General features: G+C 54.7%; 1 protein-coding gene across 1 annotated transcript in view; it reads right to left on the bottom strand.

Moving 5' to 3' along the window:
* ZNF618 (zinc finger protein 618) overlaps positions 1–23,069 on the bottom strand; it is a 187,857-nt gene that overhangs the window by 37,706 nt on the left and 127,082 nt on the right. Inside the window, exons 4-9 of the mRNA XM_055087371.1 lie at positions 16,160–16,237; positions 9,776–9,853; positions 9,092–9,130; positions 4,069–4,158; positions 3,123–3,158; positions 2,954–3,031 (exon numbers count right to left, since the gene is read on the bottom strand). Coding sequence (XP_054943346.1) covers positions 2,954–3,031; positions 3,123–3,158; positions 4,069–4,158; positions 9,092–9,130; positions 9,776–9,853; positions 16,160–16,237 — 399 coding nt within the window. The remainder of the gene's footprint in view (positions 1–2,953; positions 3,032–3,122; positions 3,159–4,068; positions 4,159–9,091; positions 9,131–9,775; positions 9,854–16,159; positions 16,238–23,069) is intronic.

Raw genomic sequence — 23,069 nt, 5'->3', positions numbered from 1 at the left:
GGTAGACCATTACCATGGGAGTAATTCTCAGATCTGCAGCCAAAGAGCAAGTTGACACACAGGGCCTCTTAGACCAACTCCCTCCTTCTAGCAGGATTCCTCTGCTCTGTCCTGGCTCTGGCTTCCTCCTCCTTTAGTACTTAATTCTCCAATTTGCTCAGCTGACATGGATGTGAAAGGCATACTTCCCAGCATGCCCTGCTGCCACTGTTTCTCCTCTTCCCCTGACCTACAGAGCTCTACTTGTGGGGACTAGTCCCTGCACAGTGCACTGTACCCCTACTGGCTTCCCTTATTCTGTGCCTCATCACTATCAGGGCTATGTGGCACTGGCCAGTTTACAAAAAGTGGCAGAAGCCCAAGAAGCAGGGTTCTGATCTCACAAGGCAGCTGCTGAGTGGTAACAAGGAAGAGCCTCATACTCTTATAGACATCTCGGTTCCATGGCGTCAAGGTGGGAGCCAAACTCAGTCAGTTTTCTCAATGCAATTCCCTACTCCATATAATTTGTGATCATTCCTCCTGGGTCCTAGCACTGGCTGGCTGTCAGACATAGTTACTGATATAGAGAACAAGTTTCATCTTGCTCTGTACCTTTCTGGATAATTAATAGGTACCACTTGTTTAACGCTTTCCATGTAAATGTCAAGGACTATACTAATTCCTTTACAAATATAATCTCATCTAATCTCCATGACAATCCTGAGAGGTGAGTTTTACTGTCATTACTGTGATTAGAGAGATTATAAAACTTACAGGACGTCACACAGGCATTAAGTATAGAGCTGGGGTTCATCTTTGGGATGGCTCTAAAGCTCTTGCTCTTGACTATCTCTCAGCCAACATCGCTCATTCGTTAAGCCCTAAATACGAGCTGGGTGCTGGGCTAGACACTTGACACAGGCATCCTCCAACAGCCCTGAAGAACAGATAGATGTTCTTATTCCCAATTTATACAAGAATCAAAGGACACTCAGTGGGGGTAAGTAGCTAGTAAATTGGTGATGTCAGCATTCAAACCTGGGCTTGTCTGATTCTATAGCCTATGTTGTCTGTATTCTATTTTGATAATTATGATGCTACAGATGGAAGGGGTGGTGCTATGCTGGGGCTGCTGGCAGATAGCACTGAAGCGGGAGGCGGGGAGTTTCACAGATCCCAATGTCCCTGTCCTACATTGGTCTATGAACGTCCGTCATGGAACATGTCTGATTCACATCTGGGTTCTCCCACAGTCTAACTTCTGGCAGTTTTACTGTTAAGGATTTCATCATTTTCTTCACTTCAAGACTGTTATTTTTTTGTTTTAAAGATTTTTTTTTTGATGTGGACCATTTTTAAAGTCTTTATTGAATTTGTTACAGTATTGCTTCGGTCTTATGTTTTGGTTTTTTGGGCCTGAGGCACGTGAGATCTTAGTTCCCTGACCAGGGATCGACCCCACATCCACTGCATTGGAAGGCGAAGTCTTAACCACTGGACCACCAGGGAAGTCCCCACTTCAAGATTATTTTAATGTTACCGTTTATTGAATGTTTACCATTGCATATGACAAGTGTTGTCATACAGACATTATTTTTACATCATATTTACGGACATTATCACATCTCCAATTTCCTGAGTGCTTTAAGAGGTAAAGAAAAGGAGAGAATCATCTCCTACGAGGAAGGAGGAAGAACACTCAGGGGCCCATCCAATGCCTTCCAAGGGCCGGGACCAAGTCCTGCTCTCTGAGGCTTGTCTCTGGCTTCAATGTTCCAGCTCCCTTGACTCTCCTTCCCTAAACTTCCTCATCCATTCAATCTATGTTTGTGTGTATATTTTCACAAGCTGCCTTAATCCTTATTGCAACAGGTAGAGCCAATAAAGGTCTCTTCTTGCTGGGTAGTAAGAGAGGCATGGAAAATAGAGAGGAAGAAGCAAGCATGCAAATTCCTGAAGGGCTGCAGCAGTCTCACTTGCGAGAACCAACCTCCACCCCAACCCAAATCCACACTCCCTGCAGCGGCCAAAATGTCTTCCTAAAACACAAGTCTGATCAAGTCCCTTCTCCACTGAGTATACTCTGGCTCATTCCCCTCAGGATGAACTCTAACTGCCTTCTTATGGTTTTTAAGGCCCTCTAAGACCTGAACTCAGATTCGATTTGCCTTTCAGGTCCTGGAACAAGTGCAGCTCTCCTGCCTTCATGTGGGATCCAGGGGCTCATCCCCACCCTCACCCCCATGCAGAAGCCTCATGGATTCCCAAGGTTGGTCAGTTGCCTCCCAGCCCACTGCTCCCTGGGCTTCTATGTTGTAACTACCTGCTTACTGAACTACTGCCCCCTCCCTGTGTGAAGGACCCAAGGCAGGGCCACATCTGTCTTGCTCACTGCTGTGTTCCCACAATACTCAATACCAATGCATTGCAAATAGGCAGGTCAAGTGCGTGGCTCCTGCTCTCAGGGGTTTACTGGGATGAGGACAGAGCATCTGCATGTAGCTCCCCCAGAGAGCTTCATTTGCTGATAAACCCCTTCTGACAACAATAACGACAGTATTTTCCGAGCACCTATTATGTACCAGGCACTGTGCTAATTAATAGGTGATTTATATCCATGATCTCATTTAATCCCCCAACAAACCTGCGGGGAAGTGTCACCCTTACTCCACAGGTGAGGAGCCAAGACTCAGGACGTCTAACACTGGGCACCAAGCCTGTGCTACCTTCACTGCCCTGACCTGGACCCTGTGCTGTCCTGCTGCTTCTCAAAAGCAAGTCCTGAGAGTGACTGACCCATTTGACAGGTGGGCAAAGTGAGGTACAAGGAGGCCAGTGCCTCGCTGGCCAGAGCTGTTGCTGCAGGATTAGCAACGCTGCCCCATTCCAGTGGTGGGACTCGCCCTGCCGCCCTCAGCCACCCCCACCTGTCTCCCCACCCAGCCCCGGCCCCAGAGAGAGGCCTGCATACTTGGCCCGATTTTCTGGAATGGTTCCGGGGGCTCCTCCTTCACCTCGTCAGTGGCCACGACACCTTGGTCGAAGGGGTCTGTGGGAGAACACATGGCCCTTAGTGCCCTGGTAACCAGGTCTCAGAGCCCAGGTTGGGACAGGGAGGTGGGCAGCCACCAAGGACTTACCTGCCCGATTCTCAGGGGCCCCTTCCACACTAAACACTGCGCCCGGGCGGGAGGCGGCAGCCGCAGAAGGAAAGAAGCAAACAGGAGCCCTGTTAGTCCCTGCCCATAGCTGCCTCTGCCCAATGCTCCCAGCCTCCGCCCCAGCAAGCTTGCCTTTGGGGCCCAGGACAGCTGCCTCAGCCACTGTGGCTGCCCAGGAAACCAAGGGCCACAGGAGGGCACACCCCTCCATTCCTCATCCTCCCCACAGGCGAGGGCCCACACCAGGGCAGGAAGACGCCTTCTGGCTGGCCTGTTTCTGGATCACCGCCAGCCGCTCGAGGGACCACGGCAGGAGAAAAAAAGGAAGAGATGGGGGGTGGGTGGGTAAAGAAAAAGGAGGTGAGAGGAAGGATGGACCAGAGGTGATAGGTGGTGAGGCCTGGCTGTCACAGCCTGACACGGGCTTGGGGTGTGGGGCTGGAGAGGGAACCCTCCAGAGCCTTTTCCAGTCAAAGACCCTATTTCTAGGATTCTTAAGATTCCAAAAATAAATTACCTAAATTTATCGTTCTAATTTCTAACTCTATAATCTAAGATGCTAAAATATCATCATTGATTTTAAAAAATTGGTTTAATTTCACCAGAGCGTGTGAATACTCAACATGAAATCATAAAATAAATTAGTATAAAATTGCTGATATTCGACTGATTTTTGACCTACAAAAACAGCAATTTCACTTGGGTTACCCTCATCAGAAATACATATGGAATATGATGGGAACCTTCTCTAGCCCAGAATCCTCGGAGGTTCGTCACTCCACTCGTGGTTTGCCTGCTGCCCGACCTTCCCTGGGTAGGAGGAGGGAGGGGAAGCTGTGGGTGGGCCCTGGGCCCCATAAGCAGCCCTGGAGGCAGGGGTCTCTTTATGGGACTCTGCTCCTGAGGAGTGAGGGGCCTGACTCACCATCCACTGCGTGCAGGTCTCGGTGCTCCTGGAAACAGCTGTAGTATTTGTACTTCTTCCCGCAGATATCACACGTGTACCTGAAGTTGTCTGCGGGGGATGGAAAGACACGTGGTTACCAGGGCTTCAATCACTTGGGGCTGGGGGAGGTGGTGTGGGCCAGACTGGGCTCAACTGGTGACTCCGTGGAGAATAGTTCCTGGGGTGTTAGGAGTCTTCTACACAAGGAGACCAGGGAGCCTTGAAGTGATTTTCACAGGCACTCCCAATCCTACCCCATGTGAGCTGAGCCCCTAAGGGCCCGGTTCATGACTTCCTTCGTTATGTGAGAATAACAATCACTGCAGCTACAGCTTCCTGGGTGTTGGCTGTACTGTTAGGGGCCAGGCCAGGAGCTTCCCCAGCATTCCCTCCATTCGGCCTTGCAATCGAGGGAGGAGGTGATAACCCATTTAACACTTGAGTCTACTGAGGAACAGAAAGGACCTGCTGCAAGCCCCACAGCAAGGGGGGCCTGGGTGAGGCCCATCATGGGTGCTTCTGAATGACCCTGGCTACTGGCGTTCCCGTCCTGTGCAATGTCTCGGCTGGACCCGCTGACTTGCTTCTAACAGAGACAATGCAGTAAGGTGAGGAGCAAAAGAGGGCCAGGAGGCTGCGACCCCAGCCCAGGAGTGGACAGTGATTCATCTGGACAGAGAAGGACCATGTGCCCTGACTCAGCCGTGGCTTAAGAGTTAAGTGATGTCACAAGAAGATTATGACTTTGGCCTTGCTCACACCATCTCGCTCTTGCTAGCTGCCCTGTTGCAGGCTGCCTCACATAGAGACCCACTTGGCAGCCTCTGGTGAACAGCCAGTGGGGAACTGAGGCCCTCAGCCCAACAGCCTGGGAAGGATGGATCCTGCTACCGAACATGGGAGTGCGTACAGAGGCGGTCCCTTCCCCGGCTGAGCTGCGAGATAAGACCACAGCCCTGGCCTTGACTGCAGCCTCGCGAGAGACCCAGAGCCAGAGGACCAGGTGAAGCCACACTCAGATTCTGACCACAGGAACAGTAACGTGATCAATGCCCGTCGCTTTACAAGTCAGTAAGTTTCGGGGAAGCGTGTGACACAGCAATAAACAATGACAGGGCCTGTGTTTGGATGATCCCCTTGGCCTCTCCAAAGTCTGAGGCTGGACTCGTACAGGACAGTGCCTCTGCCACATCGGCAGCCCCTCCAACGTTTGGACTAGCAAAGACCTTGTGTGTGTGCTCCTTGGGCTGATCTAGGGATGGCCCGTCCACCCCGGCTTCCCGAGGATGGCCAGCACAGGGAGGTTGGATGGCTTGCTCAAGGCTGTAGAGTGGGGCAGGGAATAGCCAGGATGCAGCTACTCACTTAACTCTAAGCCACAGCTGAGTCAGGGGGTCCTTCTCTGTCCGGATGAATCACTCTCCACTCCTGGGCTGGGGTACCAGCCTCCTGGCCCGTCTTTTGCTCCTCAGCACCCAGACACAGGATCCGATGTGACTGCCCCATCCCAAGGTTGCAGTGCCAGGCGATTCCGTGGGAGGGTTTCTGGCCCCCGCTTAGCTGAACTCAGGGACACAGATGGCATTAGCCAGCTCCCTGCCTCTGCCTCCACCTTTTCCATGGCACCTGCAGTCCCTGGACGTGCCTGGCAGATGCAGGGCCACAGAGACGACCTGGTCTCCGGGCGAGGTACACACAGACATTCTGAGGGTGTGGGGACCAGGCAGGGTTCAGGCATCCACCATCCTACCAGGCCCTCCCATCTCCATGCCCCTGCCCCGACCCACCACGGAGTGGCGGGATAGAGGTGGTGGGACGTGGGGAGGAGAGTCTTGGTCCCGGCCTGCCTCACCCAGACTGCCAGCCAAGTGGCAACCCCACCTCGGGATTCAGCATCCCCATTTCCCCCCTAGTTTGGGGGGCGGGGGTGGTGGTAGATGAGCTGATTCCCGGGGCCTCTCCCAGGCTGGCAGTTCCAGGATTCCAAGCCTGGCACGGGCTTCGATCCTTCCCCATGGCCAGCAATCCAACACAGGCAACAACCTACCCCATCATGTCCCATCTGGACCGTAATCCTTCTCAGAGCTGCACACCCGGGGAAGAGAGGTGGAAAAGTCAAGTCCAACTGGGGTCTGCTGGTTCCAGATGGGGTCCTGCCCCGTGAGTCCTCTCCCATACTGGGCAGCGCTGGTCGCCCCACAGTTGCCTGCCCCATGTGTCTCATCTCTGCTCACGCTGCCTCTCCTACCAGCTGGGCCACGTACATCTACCACCTCCAATCAAAGGTGAACCCCCAGCTTTCTGCCACTGAGGAGTGCCCCACCCTGCTCTGTCAAATCCCACGCCACATCCTGATCTATGTCTCCTCAATGTGGACAGGGCCACATGCCCGGGCCCACCTAAGGCAGGAGCGAATTAGGACAAGAGAGTTATCCCCAAAGGAAGAAAGGCAAAATGATTTTTTGGTCAGTGAAACCGCATCTTCAGAACCCCAAGAGAGCTCAGGGACTCCAGGAATCTCTGGGGAGGCAGGCTCTGGAGTCAGGCTGCCCAAGTTCAAACTCAACTCCACCACCTACAGGTGCCATTAATGTCGGGCACGTGCCCGAAACTCTCTGCACCTCGAGTTTCTCAACTGTAAAACAGGACTGATACGTTCCTTCATCTCCCAGAATTGTGATAAAGAATAAATGAGCACAACACCTAACATACAATCAATACTTGGTAAACGTTACCTAATATTATTGTTAAACAAAGGCAAGAGAGCTCGACGCGGAGTTAATCTTTTATGTTCGTAGTTAAGAGATGGGTAACTGGGTATATGCCTCTACGTATGACTGCACTATTTTTCTAACAAATAAATGAAAGATTCCTGGACTAGAAGGTGTGAGACTTGGTTTCTATGCCCACCTCCACCCCTAACAAGCTGCATGACTTCTCTCTGGAACTCAGTATTCTCATCTGCAAAAAGGTCAAGGCTGGACTTGACATTCTCCACAGGACTCCATGGCCAGGCTCTTGTCGCGAGCCTGGGGTGTGAAAAGGCCAGGCTTTCTGAGCAGGCACTGCTGGCCCAGGGCAGGGCGGGGGGGCAGAAGGGAGAGTCAAGCAGAGCACACTGGCCATGGGGAGTGAAGTCCATAGAGAGGAAGCGAGAAGTGATGGAAGGACTAAAAATACCCCCAGTCACGAAGTCCTCCACAACCAGCGAAACTCCGGGAACAGCGGAAGCCAGACGGAGCATAATGGATCATTGAGGGGCTGCTGGAGAGGCCAGGGGCCCAGAATAGCCAAAGAAGGAAAGATAAAGAGGGAAGTTCCATAACTGTGCGGCTGACCACAGGCAGGCGATGGGAGCCGGAAGAGAAGGGAGCTATTGAGGGAGAAGGAGCCCGGGGCCAGGCAGGGGCAGGGTGGGGCTTGGGGAGGAGGCATAGGACCCTGAATTCCTCCTGCTGAGGACCCTCGGGCAGGTGCCTGGCCAACCTGAGGCTCAGATTCTCCAGAAAACGGAGGGCTAGCCTCAGCCCTGCAGGCCTTTCACGTGGTGTAAGAATCCAAAGAGAGAGTGGATGCGAAAGTGCCTTAGAAGAAATGCTGTTAGGACCCAATTGCAACTAAGGCCCTGCCTCCTCAAACTACTCGGTTTTGGATTTTTAAGGTGGGTGGCGGGGGGTGGCTCATGTTTATTATTTTAAGAAACTTTTCATGGTGATATACCAAACATGCAGAACAGGGGTGGCCAAACTATGGCCTGCCCACTGTCTGTTTTGATAAGGAATCCATTTCCATACCGTCCCTGGCTGTGTTCGTGCTCCATGGCAGAGCTGAGCAGCTGTGACGGAGACAACCTAGCCTGCAGAGTCTAAAATATTTTCTATCTGGTCCCCTATCAAAAATATGCTGACCGCTGATGGAGAAAAATGTACAAATCCTAAACGTCCAGCTCGTTACGTTTTTGAAAACCGAAAACGCCTATAACCAGTGCCCAACTCAAATCACAGAAGCCAGAAACCCCTTCTCCAGGGTAACCACGACTCTGACTTCTTCCAGCGTGAATTAGTTTCCCCTGTTCTTGTACTTTCCATACCCAGATCTTAGGGGAAGCACTCTTTGTGCCGGGCTCCTTTTGCTAACATCCTGTTTGTGGGTAACCCACGTTGCTGTGGGTAGCTGTCAACCCTTCCCTCTCACTGCTGTACTGTAGTCCTTTGTGGGACACACCATGACTCACTCACCTATTCAACTAGCGCTGGGCACTTGGGTGGCTTCCAGTTTGAAGCTGTTACGAATAGTGCTAAGAACACCCTAATTCCCATCTTTGGGTGGATGTGCGCACACACGCACCTGGGAGGGGAACTGCTGGGTTCCGGAGCTCAGGTTTGTTGTGCTGGCTGCCCACCAGCCCTGTGGGTTTAGATCTGGAGGGGAGGCAAGCAGGGCCCGCAAGTAGCCAAGCAGAACAGTATCCCCAGACGCCGAGGCCCCGTACATGCCAAGTGGTGGGAGACCGCACCCCAGGGTTCGTGCCCATGGGTGGATGACTCTCTGAAGTAGCGTTTCCCAAACATCAGCTACGGAGCCCCCGACCCATGAGTGGGAGTCAAAAGAACAGAGGAAATGGTGTATACCCTGGACCCCTCTTGGGGATACATGTGCATATTTTGCCAGGGAAGGGCCCTGAAAAGTCTACAGCAAAGAAACATGTTCAACTTAGCAGAACTCAACGTTTCCCCAGGTTATCTGGCCAGAGAACCCTTTACTGACAGAATGCCTGTTAACTTCCCCCAGGATGCCTATGCCACGGAACACACTTTGGGAAAGGCTGCTCTGAGGTGCTGTGTCCAAAGCCAAAGCCTGCATCACAGCAACAGGCCTCCCAGAAGCTTCCAGGGGTGGGGGTGATGGGTTGAGAGCATCACCCCCGGCCCTGGCTCTCCCTCCTCCTCCCACCCCATGCCCTCTCAACCCGCACAGTCCAAGAGGAGGGAAAAATACTCACTGCCTTGGGAGGCTCCCTCCCCTGAGGTGGCTTCTGTGTCTGTGAGAGAGAGGGAAGAAGGAGGTGAGCAGAGTGGACCAGTGCAAAGGCCAGCACCAAAAAAGAGAGAAGCCGGGCAGGCGGAGGCCAGGAGAAGCCGCTACCGCGTGCCCAGGGACGCTCTCTTCCCACTCAAGATGCAGGCACAAAGCCTTCCCCATGTTCCCTGCTGTCTGCCGGGCCCTGAGCCGGTGCCCTTCCTCCCTGCCTGCCAGGGTCAGGCTCAGGGAGGGGCAGGCACCATCCCTCCTGTCCCCGTAGCTTCCGCATCCTCATCTTCAGAATGGAGACAGCGCCCCGGCCCACTCCCTGGGCTGTCATGAGCAGCACATGAGATGACACACGAGCACCTTCCCTGCAAGGACCGCTGAAACTGAACAGCACTGAAGCACCTTGGGAGGAAGCGGGCCTGTGCGGGGCAGACAGGGGGCACTGGTGGCACATCCTGCTGCACCCCACCCCACCCCCATCCCTGGGTGCTCTCCCAAGTTAAGGAGGCCTCTCCTCTCCTCTTCGGGTCCCACTCCTACTGCAGAAAGAGCTCTGAGGGCCTCTGGGGTCACCCTGGAGGGGCCCAGGTGGAAAAACAGGCAAAGGATGGGGCGGTGCGGCCCCTCAGCTCTGCCCCAGGGACATGCCACTCACCTCGGTGTGCCCGTACGTGGGTCTGGAAACAGTTGTAATATTTGTACTTCTTGCCACAGATTCCACACTCGTAGGACCCTAGAAAACAGGAAAGGAAAGGACTGGTCAGCCAGCATCCAACGTGTGCAACCACGAGGCCCCAGGACCCCTGGTGATGCCTCCAGGTAATGCTAACTCTGTGCCAATGGGCTATCGTGTCTCTCACAAGCAAAGAGGCAGCAAAGACCAGCAAAGACAGCACTGAGCTGGAGGCCAGGCTAGGGTCTATTTCAGGTTTTTGTCTCTATTTTCTGAGTGACCTTGGGCGAGTCACTTCCCACCTCTGGGCCTCAGCTTCCAAATCTATAAGACAGAGAAGGTAACTTCCTAGGTAACTCACAGTTATTCCTTGAAAGAAAAAAGGAGATGAATGTAAAAGAATTTCAGGATAAGGACTAAATTGCATCCATGTAAGGAAATCATCACTTAGATGCAACAGAATAATTTCTAGCTACTGCTCTCCCTGCCAGGATGGACAGAGGTTAAGAGGAAAGGCTTTAAACCATGTATCTGGGTTCTGCCACTTACCAGCAGCACGACCTTGGTAATTTCCTTAAACACACTAAGCCCCAGTCTGCTCATCTGTAAAATGGGGCTAAAAGTACCTACCTCATAGAGTTCGCCCCACGCCCCATCAGGAAGTGCCCAGCTCTACTACAGATGTGTCTGACAAGGAGAGGACCTCTCTTGTCTGTTGAGGTGCTGTCTTGATCCCTCAGACGTACAGAGATCAACATGGTATGAATGTCTGACTCCAGCCCTCTGCCAGGCCCTTCTCCCAGAGGCAGGTAGACTGAAACGGCTGAGTTCCCAGCAGGCATTTCAGATAAGTCAAAGGCAGGGCCCAGCCATGCAGATCATAGGGCAAAGGCCCATGGCAGAAAGGCAAGCAGAGCCCGTGAGACCCAGCCTGGCAGGGACCCCAGGAACTGGAGGCCCTGCCCATCCCTCACACAGGCCTGCCACCACCTGGGCCCAGGCCCCATCCCTAACAGAACGACCTGGGCGCTTGCACACACACAGAGTCCCTGACCCCACTCCAGGCTAACAGTACCAGAATGGCTAGGGCCAGGGGCCTAGGAATCTGCCTTTTCCCAAAGCATCCACAGAGGATTCTGATGCCCAGCAACCAGGCGTGGGAACCACTGGTTTGAAGTCAGACAGCCCTGGGATGGAGTCTCAGCTCAACCATTTACTGGCCGGGCCTCAGTCTCCTGATCGGAAAATTGTGGCTTACGTAAGAGCATCTACGTGAAGACTGAATGAAGCGTGAGCAGTATTCCTACCACGAGCGCAGACAGTCGGTGAGTGAGAGCGGCGTCAATTCCCACTGCCTGCGGTCTCCGACCTCGGGCCAGAGGCCCAGCTATTGGGTGTGAATTCCAAGTGTCAGGTTAAGTCAGAAGAGCACTGGGCTCGGGGCCTGACCGTGAGCTCAGCTCTGCCACCCACTAGCTGTTTGATCGCAGGAACATTCCTTTTCTGGTCCGAGCCTCAGCTTCCTCACCTGTAAAACAGGACTATGATACCTGCATCTCATGACCAAGATCAGGATGAATGAGCTACAACCTGTGAGTCAGCGAGCCCCCCAGGTGGCAGCGCCACTTTGCTACTGTGGGTCACTCAAGGGAACGCTGTCATCCAAACCAGCATGGAATTTAGCAGCCTGTTATTCAGTGGTTTTATATGTGTTACCCTTGTCGTACTGGGAGAAATATAAACACATGGAGGGCAAAGATCAGAGTGTATATTTCCCTGTCTTTAGTCCCGCGACTGGCACACAGCAGGGGCTCAGTAAATTCACGGCATCCTGCTGTTCTACTCATCTGTCACTGAGTAATAAAGACCTGGACTCCCTCCCGATGCCTCCAACCCATACTTCAACGGTTTCTGCTAATTCTCCTTCAACCGATCGGGAATTTGTTGAGCATCTTCAAATGCCCGGCACCGAGGCCCCAATCATAAGCAAGACGCGATCGCTGCCCTCCATCTGATGGGAAGCAGACAGGCCACCAGGCAAGAGGACGTGCAGAGTGGCTGTGCTAAGACGGCCAAGTGCAGGACCTGGTGGACACAGTGCGGGACCCGGACACAGCTGTAGCAAGGGGCCGCAGTCAGGGGCCTTGAGAAGGGGAAGATGCGGGGAGGTGGAGGGGCAGGCAGCCCAGGGAAGGGGGAGTCTCCTCCCAAAGGACGGAGGCCACAGCCTGTGATGGGGAAGACTTGTTTAGACTTGACGCACTTCCGGGTGAGGTCTCTAAGCTCCAGCTCTGCCCCTCTCTGCCACAAGACCTGGGCCTCAGTTTCTCCCACTGCCCTCAATACGCAAGGTCTTTCCTCAAACCATACAGTAAGTGTAGGCTGATGGACAGAGCCTGCAGGCTGCGATGTCCCCGACTCACCCACCCAGTTGACACTGTTTATAAGCAGGCCAGTCCCACTGGCTTCTCCCTCAATCCACAGACAGCCAAGGGTACATGCAGCCTTGCTCACAGGCCTCAACCCATTCAGAGAATCACAGGGGCACAGTTCACCAGCTTCGGGCCCTCTCCTGGCCCCAGGGCAGAGCAGACCCCTTGCTTGGCACAGAGTCTCAGGACAGAGCACTGTGTGTTGGCAGGAGGGACACCTGAGTTCAAGGCCCTGCCTGCCCCCCACTCACCCTAAGACCCCAGGCTGCAGGTGCTCTGTCTGCAGAATGGGCTGGATGGGCCCGGAGGCTGGTGCGTGGGGAGAGTGCAACAGAGTGGCAGCCCCACAGTGCAGCAGTGTCAGCAAGGCTGGGTTCAAATCCCGGCTCACCACATACCAGTCTGGGGCCCTGGACAAGTCATGGAAACATTTCAGGTTTTTGTCTCTATTTTCTGAGTGACCTTGGGCGAGTCACTTCCCACCTCTGGGCCTCAGCTTCCAAATCTATAAGACAGAGAAGGTAACTTCCTAGGTAACTCACAGTTATTCCTTGAAAGAAAAAAGGAGATGAATGTAAAAGAATTTCAGGATAAGGACTAAATTGCATCCATGTAAGGAAATCATCACTTAGATGCAACAGAATAATTTCTAGCTACTGCTCTCCCTGCCAGGATGGACAGAGGTTAAGAGGAAAGGCTTTAAACCATGTATCTGGGTTCTGCCACTTACCAGCAGCACGACCTTGGTAATTTCCTTAAACACACTAAGCCTCAGTCTGCTCATCTGTAAAATGGGGCTAAAAGTACCTACCTCATAGAGTTCGCCCCACGCCCCATCAGGAAGTGCCCAGCTCTACTACAGATGTGTCTGACAAGGAGAGGACCTCTCTTGTCTGTTGAGGTGCTGTCTTGATCCCTCAGACGTACAGAGATCAACATGGTATGAATGTCTGACTCCAGCCCTCTGCCAGGCCCTTCTCCCAGAGGCAGGTAGACTGAAACGGCTGAGTTCCCAGCAGGCATTTCAGATAAGTCAAAGGCAGGGCCCAGCCATGCAGATCATAGGGCAAAGGCCCATGGCAGAAAGGCAAGCAGAGCCCGTGAGACCCAGCCTGGCAGGGACCCCAGGAACTGGAGGCCCTGCCCATCCTTCACACAGGCCTGCCACCACCTGGGCCCAGGCCCCATCCCTAACAGAACGACCTGGGCGCTTGCACACACACAGAGTCCCTGACCCCACTCCAGGCTAACAGTACCAGAATGGCTAGGGCCAGGGGCCTAGGAATCTGCCTTTTCCCAAAGCATCCACAGAGGATTCTGATGCCCAGCAACCAGGCGTGGGAACCACTGGTTTGAAGTCAGACAGCCCTGGGATGGAGTCTCAGCTCAACCATTTACTGGCCGGGCCTCAGTCTCCTGATCGGAAAATTGTGGCTTACGTAAGAGCATCTACGTGAAGACTGAATGAAGCGTGAGCAGTATTCCTACCACGAGCGCAGACAGTCGGTGAGTGAGAGCGGCGTCAATTCCCACTGCCTGCGGTCTCCGACCTCGGGCCAGAGGCCCAGCTATTGGGTGTGAATTCCAAGTGTCAGGTTAAGTCAGAAGAGCACTGGGCTCGGGGCCTGACCGTGAGCTCAGCTCTGCCACCCACTAGCTGTTTGATCGCAGGAACATTCCTTTTCTGGTCCGAGCCTCAGCTTCCTCACCTGTAAAACAGGACTATGATACCTGCATCTCATGACCAAGATCAGGATGAATGAGCTACAACCTGTGAGTCAGCGAGCCCCCCAGGTGGCAGCGCCACTTTGCTACTGTGGGTCACTCAAGGGAACGCTGTCATCCAAACCAGCATGGAATTTAGCAGCCTGTTATTCAGTGGTTTTATATGTGTTACCCTTGTCGTACTGGGAGAAATATAAACACATGGAGGGCAAAGATCAGAGTGTATATTTCCCTGTCTTTAGTCCCGCGACTGGCACACAGCAGGGGCTCAGTAAATTCACGGCATCCTGCTGTTCTACTCATCTGTCACTGAGTAATAAAGACCTGGACTCCCTCCCGATGCCTCCAACCCATACTTCAACGGTTTCTGCTAATTCTCCTTCAACCGATCGGGAATTTGTTGAGCACCTTCAAATGCCCGGCACCGAGGCCCCAATCATAAGCAAGACGCGATCGCTGCCCTCCATCTGATGGGAAGCAGACAGGCCACCAGGCAAGAGGACGTGCAGAGTGGCTGTGCTAAGACGGCCAAGTGCAGGACCTGGTGGACACAGTGTGGGACCCGGACACAGCTGTAGCAAGGGGCCGCAGTCAGGGGCCTTGAGAAGGGGAAGATGCGGGGAGGTGGAGGGGCAGGCAGCCCAGGGAAGGGGGAGTCTCCTCCCAAAGGACGGAGGCCACAGCCTGTGATGGGGAAGACTTGTTTAGACTTGACGCACTTCCGGGTGAGGTCTCTAAGCTCCAGCTCTGCCCCTCTCTGCCACAAGACCTGGGCCTCAGTTTCTCCCACTGCCCTCAATACGCAAGGTCTTTCCTCAAACCATACAGTAAGTGTAGGCTGATGGACAGAGCCTGCAGGCTGCGATGTCCCCGACTCACCCACCCAGTTGACACTGTTTATAAGCAGGCCAGTCCCACTGGCTTCTCCCTCAATCCACAGACAGCCAAGGGTACATGCAGCCTTGCTCACAGGCCTCAACCCATTCAGAGAATCACAGGGGCACAGTTCGCCAGCTTCGGGCCCTCTCCTGGCCCCAGGGCAGAGCAGACCCCTTGCTTGGCACAGAGTCTCAGGACAGAGCACTGTGTGTTGGCAGGAGGGACACCTGAGTTCAAGGCCCTGCCTGCCCCCCACTCACCCTAAGACCCCAGGCTGCAGGTGCTCTGTCTGCAGAATGGGCTGGATGGGCAGGGAGGCTGGTGCGTGGGGAGAGTGCAACAGAGTGGCAGCCCCACAGTGCAGCAGTGTCAGCAAGCCTGGGTTCAAATCCCGGCTCACCACATACCAGTCTGGGGTCCTGGACAAGTCATGGAAACATCCACACCTCAGTCTTCCTCTCTATAAAATGGACACAGTAAAATGCTACCGACCTCATTGGCGGGGGTGGGGGGAAGGGGGGCGAGAAATAATATGAGCAGTAATACAGTTCCCAGCAGGCATTTCAGATAAGTCAAAGGCAGGGCCCAGCCATGCAGATCATAGGGCAAAGGCCCATGGCAGAAAGGCAAGCAGAGCCCGTGAGACCCAGCCTGGCAGGGACCCCAGGAACTGGAGGCCCTGCCCATCCTTCACACAGGCCTGCCACCACCTGGGCCCAGGCCCCATCCCTAACAAAACGACCTGGGCGCTTGCACACACACAGAGTCCCTGACCCCACTCCAGGCTAACAGTACCAGAATGGCTAGGGCCAGGGGCCTAGGAATCTGCCTTTTCCCAAAGCATCCACAGAGGATTCTGATGCCCAGCAACCAGGCGTGGGAACCACTGGTTTGAAGTCAGACAGCCCTGGGATGGAGTCTCAGCTCAACCATTTACTGGCCGGGCCTCAGTCTCCTGATCGGAAAATTGTGGCTTACGTAAGAGCATCTACGTGAAGACTGAATGGAGCAGCACATGAGATGACACACGAGCACCTTCCCTGCAAGGACCGCTGAAACTGAACAGCACTGAAGCACCTTGGGAGGAAGCGGGCCTGTGCGGGGCAGACAGGGGGCACTGGTGGCACATCCTGCTGCACCCCACCCCACCCCCATCCCTGGGTGCTCTCCCAAGTTAAGGAGGCCTCTCCTCTCCTCTTCGGGTCCCACTCCTACTGCAGAAAGAGCTCTGAGGGCCTCTGGGGTCACCCTGGAGGGGCCCAGGTGGAAAAACAGGCAAAGGATGGGGCGGTGCGGCCCCTCAGCTCTGCCCCAGGGACATGCCACTCACCTCGGTGTGCCCGTACGTGGGTCTGGAAACAGTTGTAATATTTGTACTTCTTGCCACAGATTCCACACTCGTAGGACCCTAGAAAACAGGAAAGGAAAGGACTGGTCAGCCAGCATCCAACGTGTGCAACCACGAGGCCCCAGGACCCCTGGTGATGCCTCCAGGTAATGCTAACTCTGTGCCAATGGGCTATCGTGTCTCTCACAAGCAAAGAGGCAGCAAAGACCAGCAAAGACAGCACTGAGCTGGAGGCCAGGAGGCTGGGGTCTATTTCAGGTTTTTGTCTCTATTTTCTGAGTGACCTTGGGCGAGTCACTTCCCACCTCTGGGCCTCAGCTTCCAAATCTATAAGACAGAGAAGGTAACTTCCTAGGTAACTCACAGTTATTCCTTGAAAGAAAAAAGGAGATGAATGTAAAAGAATTTCAGGATAAGGACTAAATTGCATCCATGTAAGGAAATCATCACTTAGATGCAACAGAATAATTTCTAGCTACTGCTCTCCCTGCCAGGATGGACAGAGGTTAAGAGGAAAGGCTTTAAACCATGTATCTGGGTTCTGCCACTTACCAGCAGCACGACCTTGGTAATTTCCTTAAACACACTAAGCCCCAGTCTGCTCATCTGTAAAATGGGGCTAAAAGTACCTACCTCATAGAGTTCGCCCCACGCCCCATCAGGAAGTGCCCAGCTCTACTACAGATGTGTCTGACAAGGAGAGGACCTCTCTTGTCTGTTGAGGTGCTGTCTTGATCCCTCAGACGTACAGAGATCAACATGGTATGAATGTCTGACTCCAGCCCTCTGCCAGGCCCTTCTCCCAGAGGCAGGTAGACTGAAACGGCTGAGTTCCCAGCAGGCATTTCAGATAAGTCAAAGGCAGGGCCCAGCCATGCAGATCATAGGGCAAAGGCCCATGGCAGAAAGGCAAGCAGAGCCCGTGAGACCCAGCCTGGCAGGGACCCCAGGAACTGGAGGCCCTGCCCATCCCTCACACAGGCCTGCCACCACCTGGGCCCAGGCCCCATCCCTAACAGAACGACCTGGGCGCTTGCACACACACAGAGTCCCTGACCCCACTCCAGGCTAACAGTACCAGAATGGCTAGGGCCAGGGGCCTAGGAATCTGCCTTTTCCCAAAGCATCCACAGAGGATTCTGATGCCCAGCAACCAGGCGTGGGAACCACTGGTTTGAAGTCAGACAGCCCTGGGATGGAGTCTCAGCTCAACCATTTACTGGCCGGGCCTCAGTCTCCTGATCGGAAAATTGTGGCTTACGTAAGAGCATCTACGTGAAGACTGAATGAAGCGTGAGCAGTATTCCTACCACGAGCGCAGACAGTCGGTGAGTGAGAGCGGCGTCAATTCCCACTGCCTGCGGTCTCCGACCTCGGGCCAGAGGCCCAGCTATTGGGTGTGAATTCCAAGTGTCAGGTTAAGTCAGAAGAGCACTGGGCTCGGGGCCTGACCGTGAGCTCAGCTCTGCCACCCACTAGCTGTTTGATCGCAGGAACATTCCTTTTCTGGTCCGAGCCTCAGCTTCCTCACCTGTAAAACAGGACTATGATACCTGCATCTCATGACCAAGATCAGGATGAATGAGCTACAACCTGTGAGTCAGCGAGCCCCCCAGGTGGCAGCGCCACTTTGCTACTGTGGGTCACTCAAGGGAACGCTGTCATCCAAACCAGCATGGAATTTAGCAGCCTGTTATTCAGTGGTTTTATATGTGTTACCCTTGTCGTACTGGGAGAAATATAAACACATGGAGGGCAAAGATCAGAGTGTATATTTCCCTGTCTTTAGTCCCGCGACTGGCACACAGCAGGGGCTCAGTAAATTCACGGCATCCTGCTGTTCTACTCATCTGTCACTGAGTAATAAAGACCTGGACTCCCTCCCGATGCCTCCAACCCATACTTCAACGGTTTCTGCTAATTCTCCTTCAACCGATCGGGAATTTGTTGAGCACCTTCAAATGCCCGGCACCGAGGCCCCAATCATAAGCAAGACGCGATCGCTGCCCTCCATCTGATGGGAAGCAGACAGGCCACCAGGCAAGAGGACGTGCAGAGTGGCTGTGCTAAGACGGCCAAGTGCAGGACCTGGTGGACACAGTGTGGGACCCGGACACAGCTGTAGCAAGGGGCCGCAGTCAGGGGCCTTGAGAAGGGGAAGATGCGGGGAGGTGGAGGGGCAGGCAGCCCAGGGAAGGGGGAGTCTCCTCCCAAAGGACGGAGGCCACAGCCTGTGATGGGGAAGACTTGTTTAGACTTGACGCACTTCCGGGTGAGGTCTCTAAGCTCCAGCTCTGCCCCTCTCTGCCACAAGACCTGGGCCTCAGTTTCTCCCACTGCCCTCAATACGCAAGGTCTTTCCTCAAACCATACAGTAAGTGTAGGCTGATGGACAGAGCCTGCAGGCTGCGATGTCCCCGACTCACCCACCCAGTTGACACTGTTTATAAGCAGGCCAGTCCCACTGGCTTCTCCCTCAATCCACAGACAGCCAAGGGTACATGCAGCCTTGCTCACAGGCCTCAACCCATTCAGAGAATCACAGGGGCACAGTTCACCAGCTTCGGGCCCTCTCCTGGCCCCAGGGCAGAGCAGACCCCTTGCTTGGCACAGAGTCTCAGGACAGAGCACTGTGTGTTGGCAGGAGGGACACCTGAGTTCAAGGCCCTGCCTGCCCCCCACTCACCCTAAGACCCCAGGCTGCAGGTGCTCTGTCTGCAGAATGGGCTGGATGGGCCCGGAGGCTGGTGCGTGGGGAGAGTGCAACAGAGTGGCAGCCCCACAGTGCAGCAGTGTCAGCAAGGCTGGGTTCAAATCCCGGCTCACCACATACCAGTCTGGGGTCCTGGACAAGTCATGGAAACATCCACACCTCAGTCTTCCTCTCTATAAAATGGACACAGTAAAATGCTACCGACCTCATTGGCGGGGGTGGGGGGAAGGGGGGCGAGAAATAATATGAGCAGTAATACTGTGGCCACGAAGCACAGTTCCTAGTACAAAGCAAGCACTCGGTAAAGGAGAGCTGCTGTTACTGTCAGCTTTCCCCAAAGTGCTCTGGGACCCAACTTCCTGAATGCGTCCTAGGGAGAGGAGCCTGTGATCAAGCAAGGGGGAGGCGCGGCCCACCTGGGAGGTGCGCCCGCTGGGAGAGGTCCTGCAGTAAAGGAACCCAGCGGACTGTTAACCCCAGGTCTCCCAACAAAATTTGGCCACGGAACTCCTTTCTCCCCTCGGCTTGTTTCAGAGCTGCAGCCCACAGCAAGTGCTGCTGAAATGGTCCCGACATTCCTGACTTCCAGATTCCCACATGCTCTACCATCCCTCTAGCAGCACGTCTTCCAGGGTCCTGAGCAGGCTCAGATTTGCTGACCGGTGGCAGTGATGGGTGGAACAGGTGGCTCCCTGTGTCCCTGCAGAGGCTAGCAGGCCCTGTATACTCAGGGGTCTGCAGCTGACGGCTGCACTCAGCCACGCCCCCGCCCTCATGCTGGCCCCGATCGGGTCCTCCTGTCCCTCAGCCATCATGTACCAGATGCGTATCTCAACGCTTGGGCCCTGAATACGGCCTTCCCACAGATTCACCGTGAGGGCTGCCTTCTGGCGCTTTTCCATCTGAACTAGTAAGAAATCAGAAAGAGCCCTTAAAGATGGGGCCCAGTGAGGAGGGCTCTGAGTGTAGGGCTGGCCAGCCTCCTGACCTCTCAGTGCCTCAGTCTCCCCATCCACACACGAGAGGGTTGGACAAGATCACGCTGTCTACTTTTTCACTAAAGATCTTGTGCTGGCCAAGGGGCAGCCACACTTCCCCAAGGGAGTCTGGGGTATGGCAGAACAGCAGCCACAGGCCCAGATTCCCCTGCAGTTTTGTGTTTCCTCTGTCCTGATTCATAACATGGATGTAACATAAAGTTACCCATCACGTGGTTATAACCTAACATTTCTCCCCGTAATCCTTCCAGCAAAATGACCCTCCAGGGAGGATGTACCCCACGTGTGCTGTGGCCTTGTGTCTCCCTGGCCCATGCCCACCGTGTACCCCAGGTTGGTGCAGTGGGTGCTGGAGGGCCCTCACGGACAGAGACTCTCCGCTCAGAAGGTCCCCCTCCCCGCTGCCTGACTCCCTGCCCCGCCCGCTTCTTCACTCCACTGCTCCACCGCGTTTCCGGCTACCCTCCTGTCCTTTGTCTCCATCTCTCCCGGCCTACTAAGTGCAGGCGCTGCAACTCATTTCACTTGCGCCTCTCCAACGTCTCTGCACAGGCTGGCCTCTGACCCCACGGCACCCCACTGCACAGTGCGGAAGCAGCAACTTGCCCATTTCACGCAGCCAGCTAGTGGGAGCGGGCTCTGGACTCGGGGGCTTTTCACGCATCGGCTCAGTTCATCTTCACAAATCCAGCACAGGAAGGTGATTATCATCCCCATTTTTCAGATGAGGGGGAACACATCGGGCCAGAGGTCACCTGATCTGTCCTGCTCTAGGGCCCATGTGTGTGACCACCACACAGTCAGCCCCCAGGAGGATGCCAAGAAGAGAGGGCGCCTGCTAACGGCTACCGAGTACACCCAGGTCTCATTTCCATCCTCCATCTTTCCAGAAGACAACTCAACGGCCACTTCAACCGTGAACTTGAAAGTTCTAGGGGCCAGGTGGTCCAGGGCTGGGGCCACTCAGATAGTGGCTAGTGAGGAACTGGGCTCAAATCTGGCCTTCAGGGATCCAGAGCCATCCTACTGCCACCATGCCAGGTTACCTCCGGATGCCAAGGAACCCCCTTCAGTCACGGGGCTCCCCCGAACACTGCAGGGCAGCAGAACCCCCTACCAGGTCTGGTACCGCCACAGGACCCCCAGAGCGCCCTATCAAGAGCCTGGGGGGCGACTGCCTGGGATGGCTGGCAGGACACGTCAGCACACAGGCACAAGCCTTTTCCTCTCCCCCATCCCGTTGTCACTAGTGACACAACAAGAATCCACAGGCACTGATGAAGAGCATCTGTCTAGCATTTTCTGTAACCACCTGGCAGAGAGCCGGGCTTAAGCTCCCTTCCCAAGAGCACTGGACAGACCAAGTGAGGCCAGGTGAAAGCAGGAGGGTGGAGTTCCTGAAGCCACTGGAGAGAGAAGTGGGAAGACGGAGGTAGAAGAGGAATGTGGGGAGCATGCCTGAACTCTATCACTGGCACCCAGAGATTTTGTGTTTCCTCTGTCCTGATTCATAACATGGATGTAACATAAAGTTACCCATCACGTGGTTATAACCTAACATTTCTCCCCGTAATCCTTCCAGCAAAATGACCCTCCAGGGAGGATGTACCCCACGTGTGCTGTGGCCTTGTGTCTCCCTGGCCCATGCCCACCGTGTACCCCAGGTTGGTGCAGTGGGTGCTGGAGGGCCCTCACGGACGGAGACTCTCCGCTCAGAAGGTCCCCCTCCCCGCTGCCTGACTCCCTGCCCCGCCCGCTTCTTCACTCCACCGCTCCACCGCGTTTCCGGCTACCCTCCTGTCCTTTGTCTCCATCTCTCCCGGCCTACTAAGTGCAGGCGCTGCAACTCATTTCACTTGCGCCTCTCCAACGTCTCTGCACAGGCTGGCCTCTGACCCCACGGCACCCCACTGCACAGTGCGGAAGCAGCAACTTGCCCACTTCACACAGCCAGCTAGTGGGAGCGGGCTCTGGACTCGGGGGCTTTTCACGCATCGGCTCAGTTCATCTTCACAAATCCAGCACAGGAAGGTGATTATCATCCCCATTTTTCAGATGAGGGGGAACACATCGGGCCAGAGGTCACCTGATCTGTCCTGCTCTAGGGCCCATGTGTGTGACCACCACACAGTCAGCCCCCAGGAGGATGCCAAGAAGAGAGGGCGCCTGCTAACGGCTACCGAGTACACCCAGGTCTCATTTCCATCCTCCATCTTTCCAGAAGACAACTCAACGGCCACTTCAACCGTGAACTTGAAAGTTCTAGGGGCCAGGTGGTCCAGGGCTGGGGCCACTCAGATAGTGGCTAGTGAGGAACTGGGCTCAAATCTGGCCTTCAGGGATCCAGAGCCATCCTACTGCCACCATGCCAGGTTACCTCCGGATGCCAAGGAACCCCCTTCAGTCACGGGGCTCCCCCGAACACTGCAGGGCAGCAGAACCCCCTACCAGGTCTGGTACCGCCACAGGACCCCCAGAGCGCCCTATCAAGAGCCTGGGGGGCGACTGCCTGGGATGGCTGGCAGGACACGTCAGCACACAGGCACAAGCCTTTTCCTCTCCCCCATCCCGTTGTCACTAGTGACACAACAAGAATCCACAGGCACTGATGAAGAGCATCTGTCTAGCATTTTCTGTAACCACCTGGCAGAGAGCCGGGCTTAAGCTCCCTTCCCAAGAGCACTGGACAGACCAAGTGAGGCCAGGTGAAAGCAGGAGGGTGGAGTTCCTGAAGCCACTGGAGAGAGAAGTGGGAAGACGGAGGTAGAAGAGGAATGTGGGCAGCATGCCTGAACTCTATCACTGGCACCCAGAGAGCTCCAGATCAGCTCCACCACCTTTCAGGAGACACAAAACGCAACAAGGCAGAAATCCAGAGCAGGTGAAGGAGAAAAGAAAAACACAAGGTGAGGGGACAGACAGATGGCTCCTTACGTCTCAGGAGCCGCTGTTCATAGATCACATGCTCAGGAGCACCCTGACCCCTTGGTCCTAAGAAGCAGCAGAGCTGGCCCACGCACGGCCTGCTGGGGGACAGGGGGCCTGGAGTGGTAAGTCGTGGACGAGTAGGTTTCCTGAGGCTCTCTGGGGCTGGGACTCAGACCAAATGTCCTCGGGACCCCGTTCTTCCAAGTAGAATACAAATCCCCTGGGGATGTCTGAGCACAGGGAATTTTAAGAG

The sequence above is a fragment of the Physeter macrocephalus genome, chromosome 9, assembly GCF_002837175.3.
Source record: "Physeter macrocephalus isolate SW-GA chromosome 9, ASM283717v5, whole genome shotgun sequence".
Taxonomy (NCBI): Eukaryota; Metazoa; Chordata; class Mammalia; order Artiodactyla; family Physeteridae; genus Physeter; species Physeter macrocephalus.
Note: the sequence above shows the minus strand (reverse complement) of the source record. Positions and strands in the feature narration are given on the sequence as shown.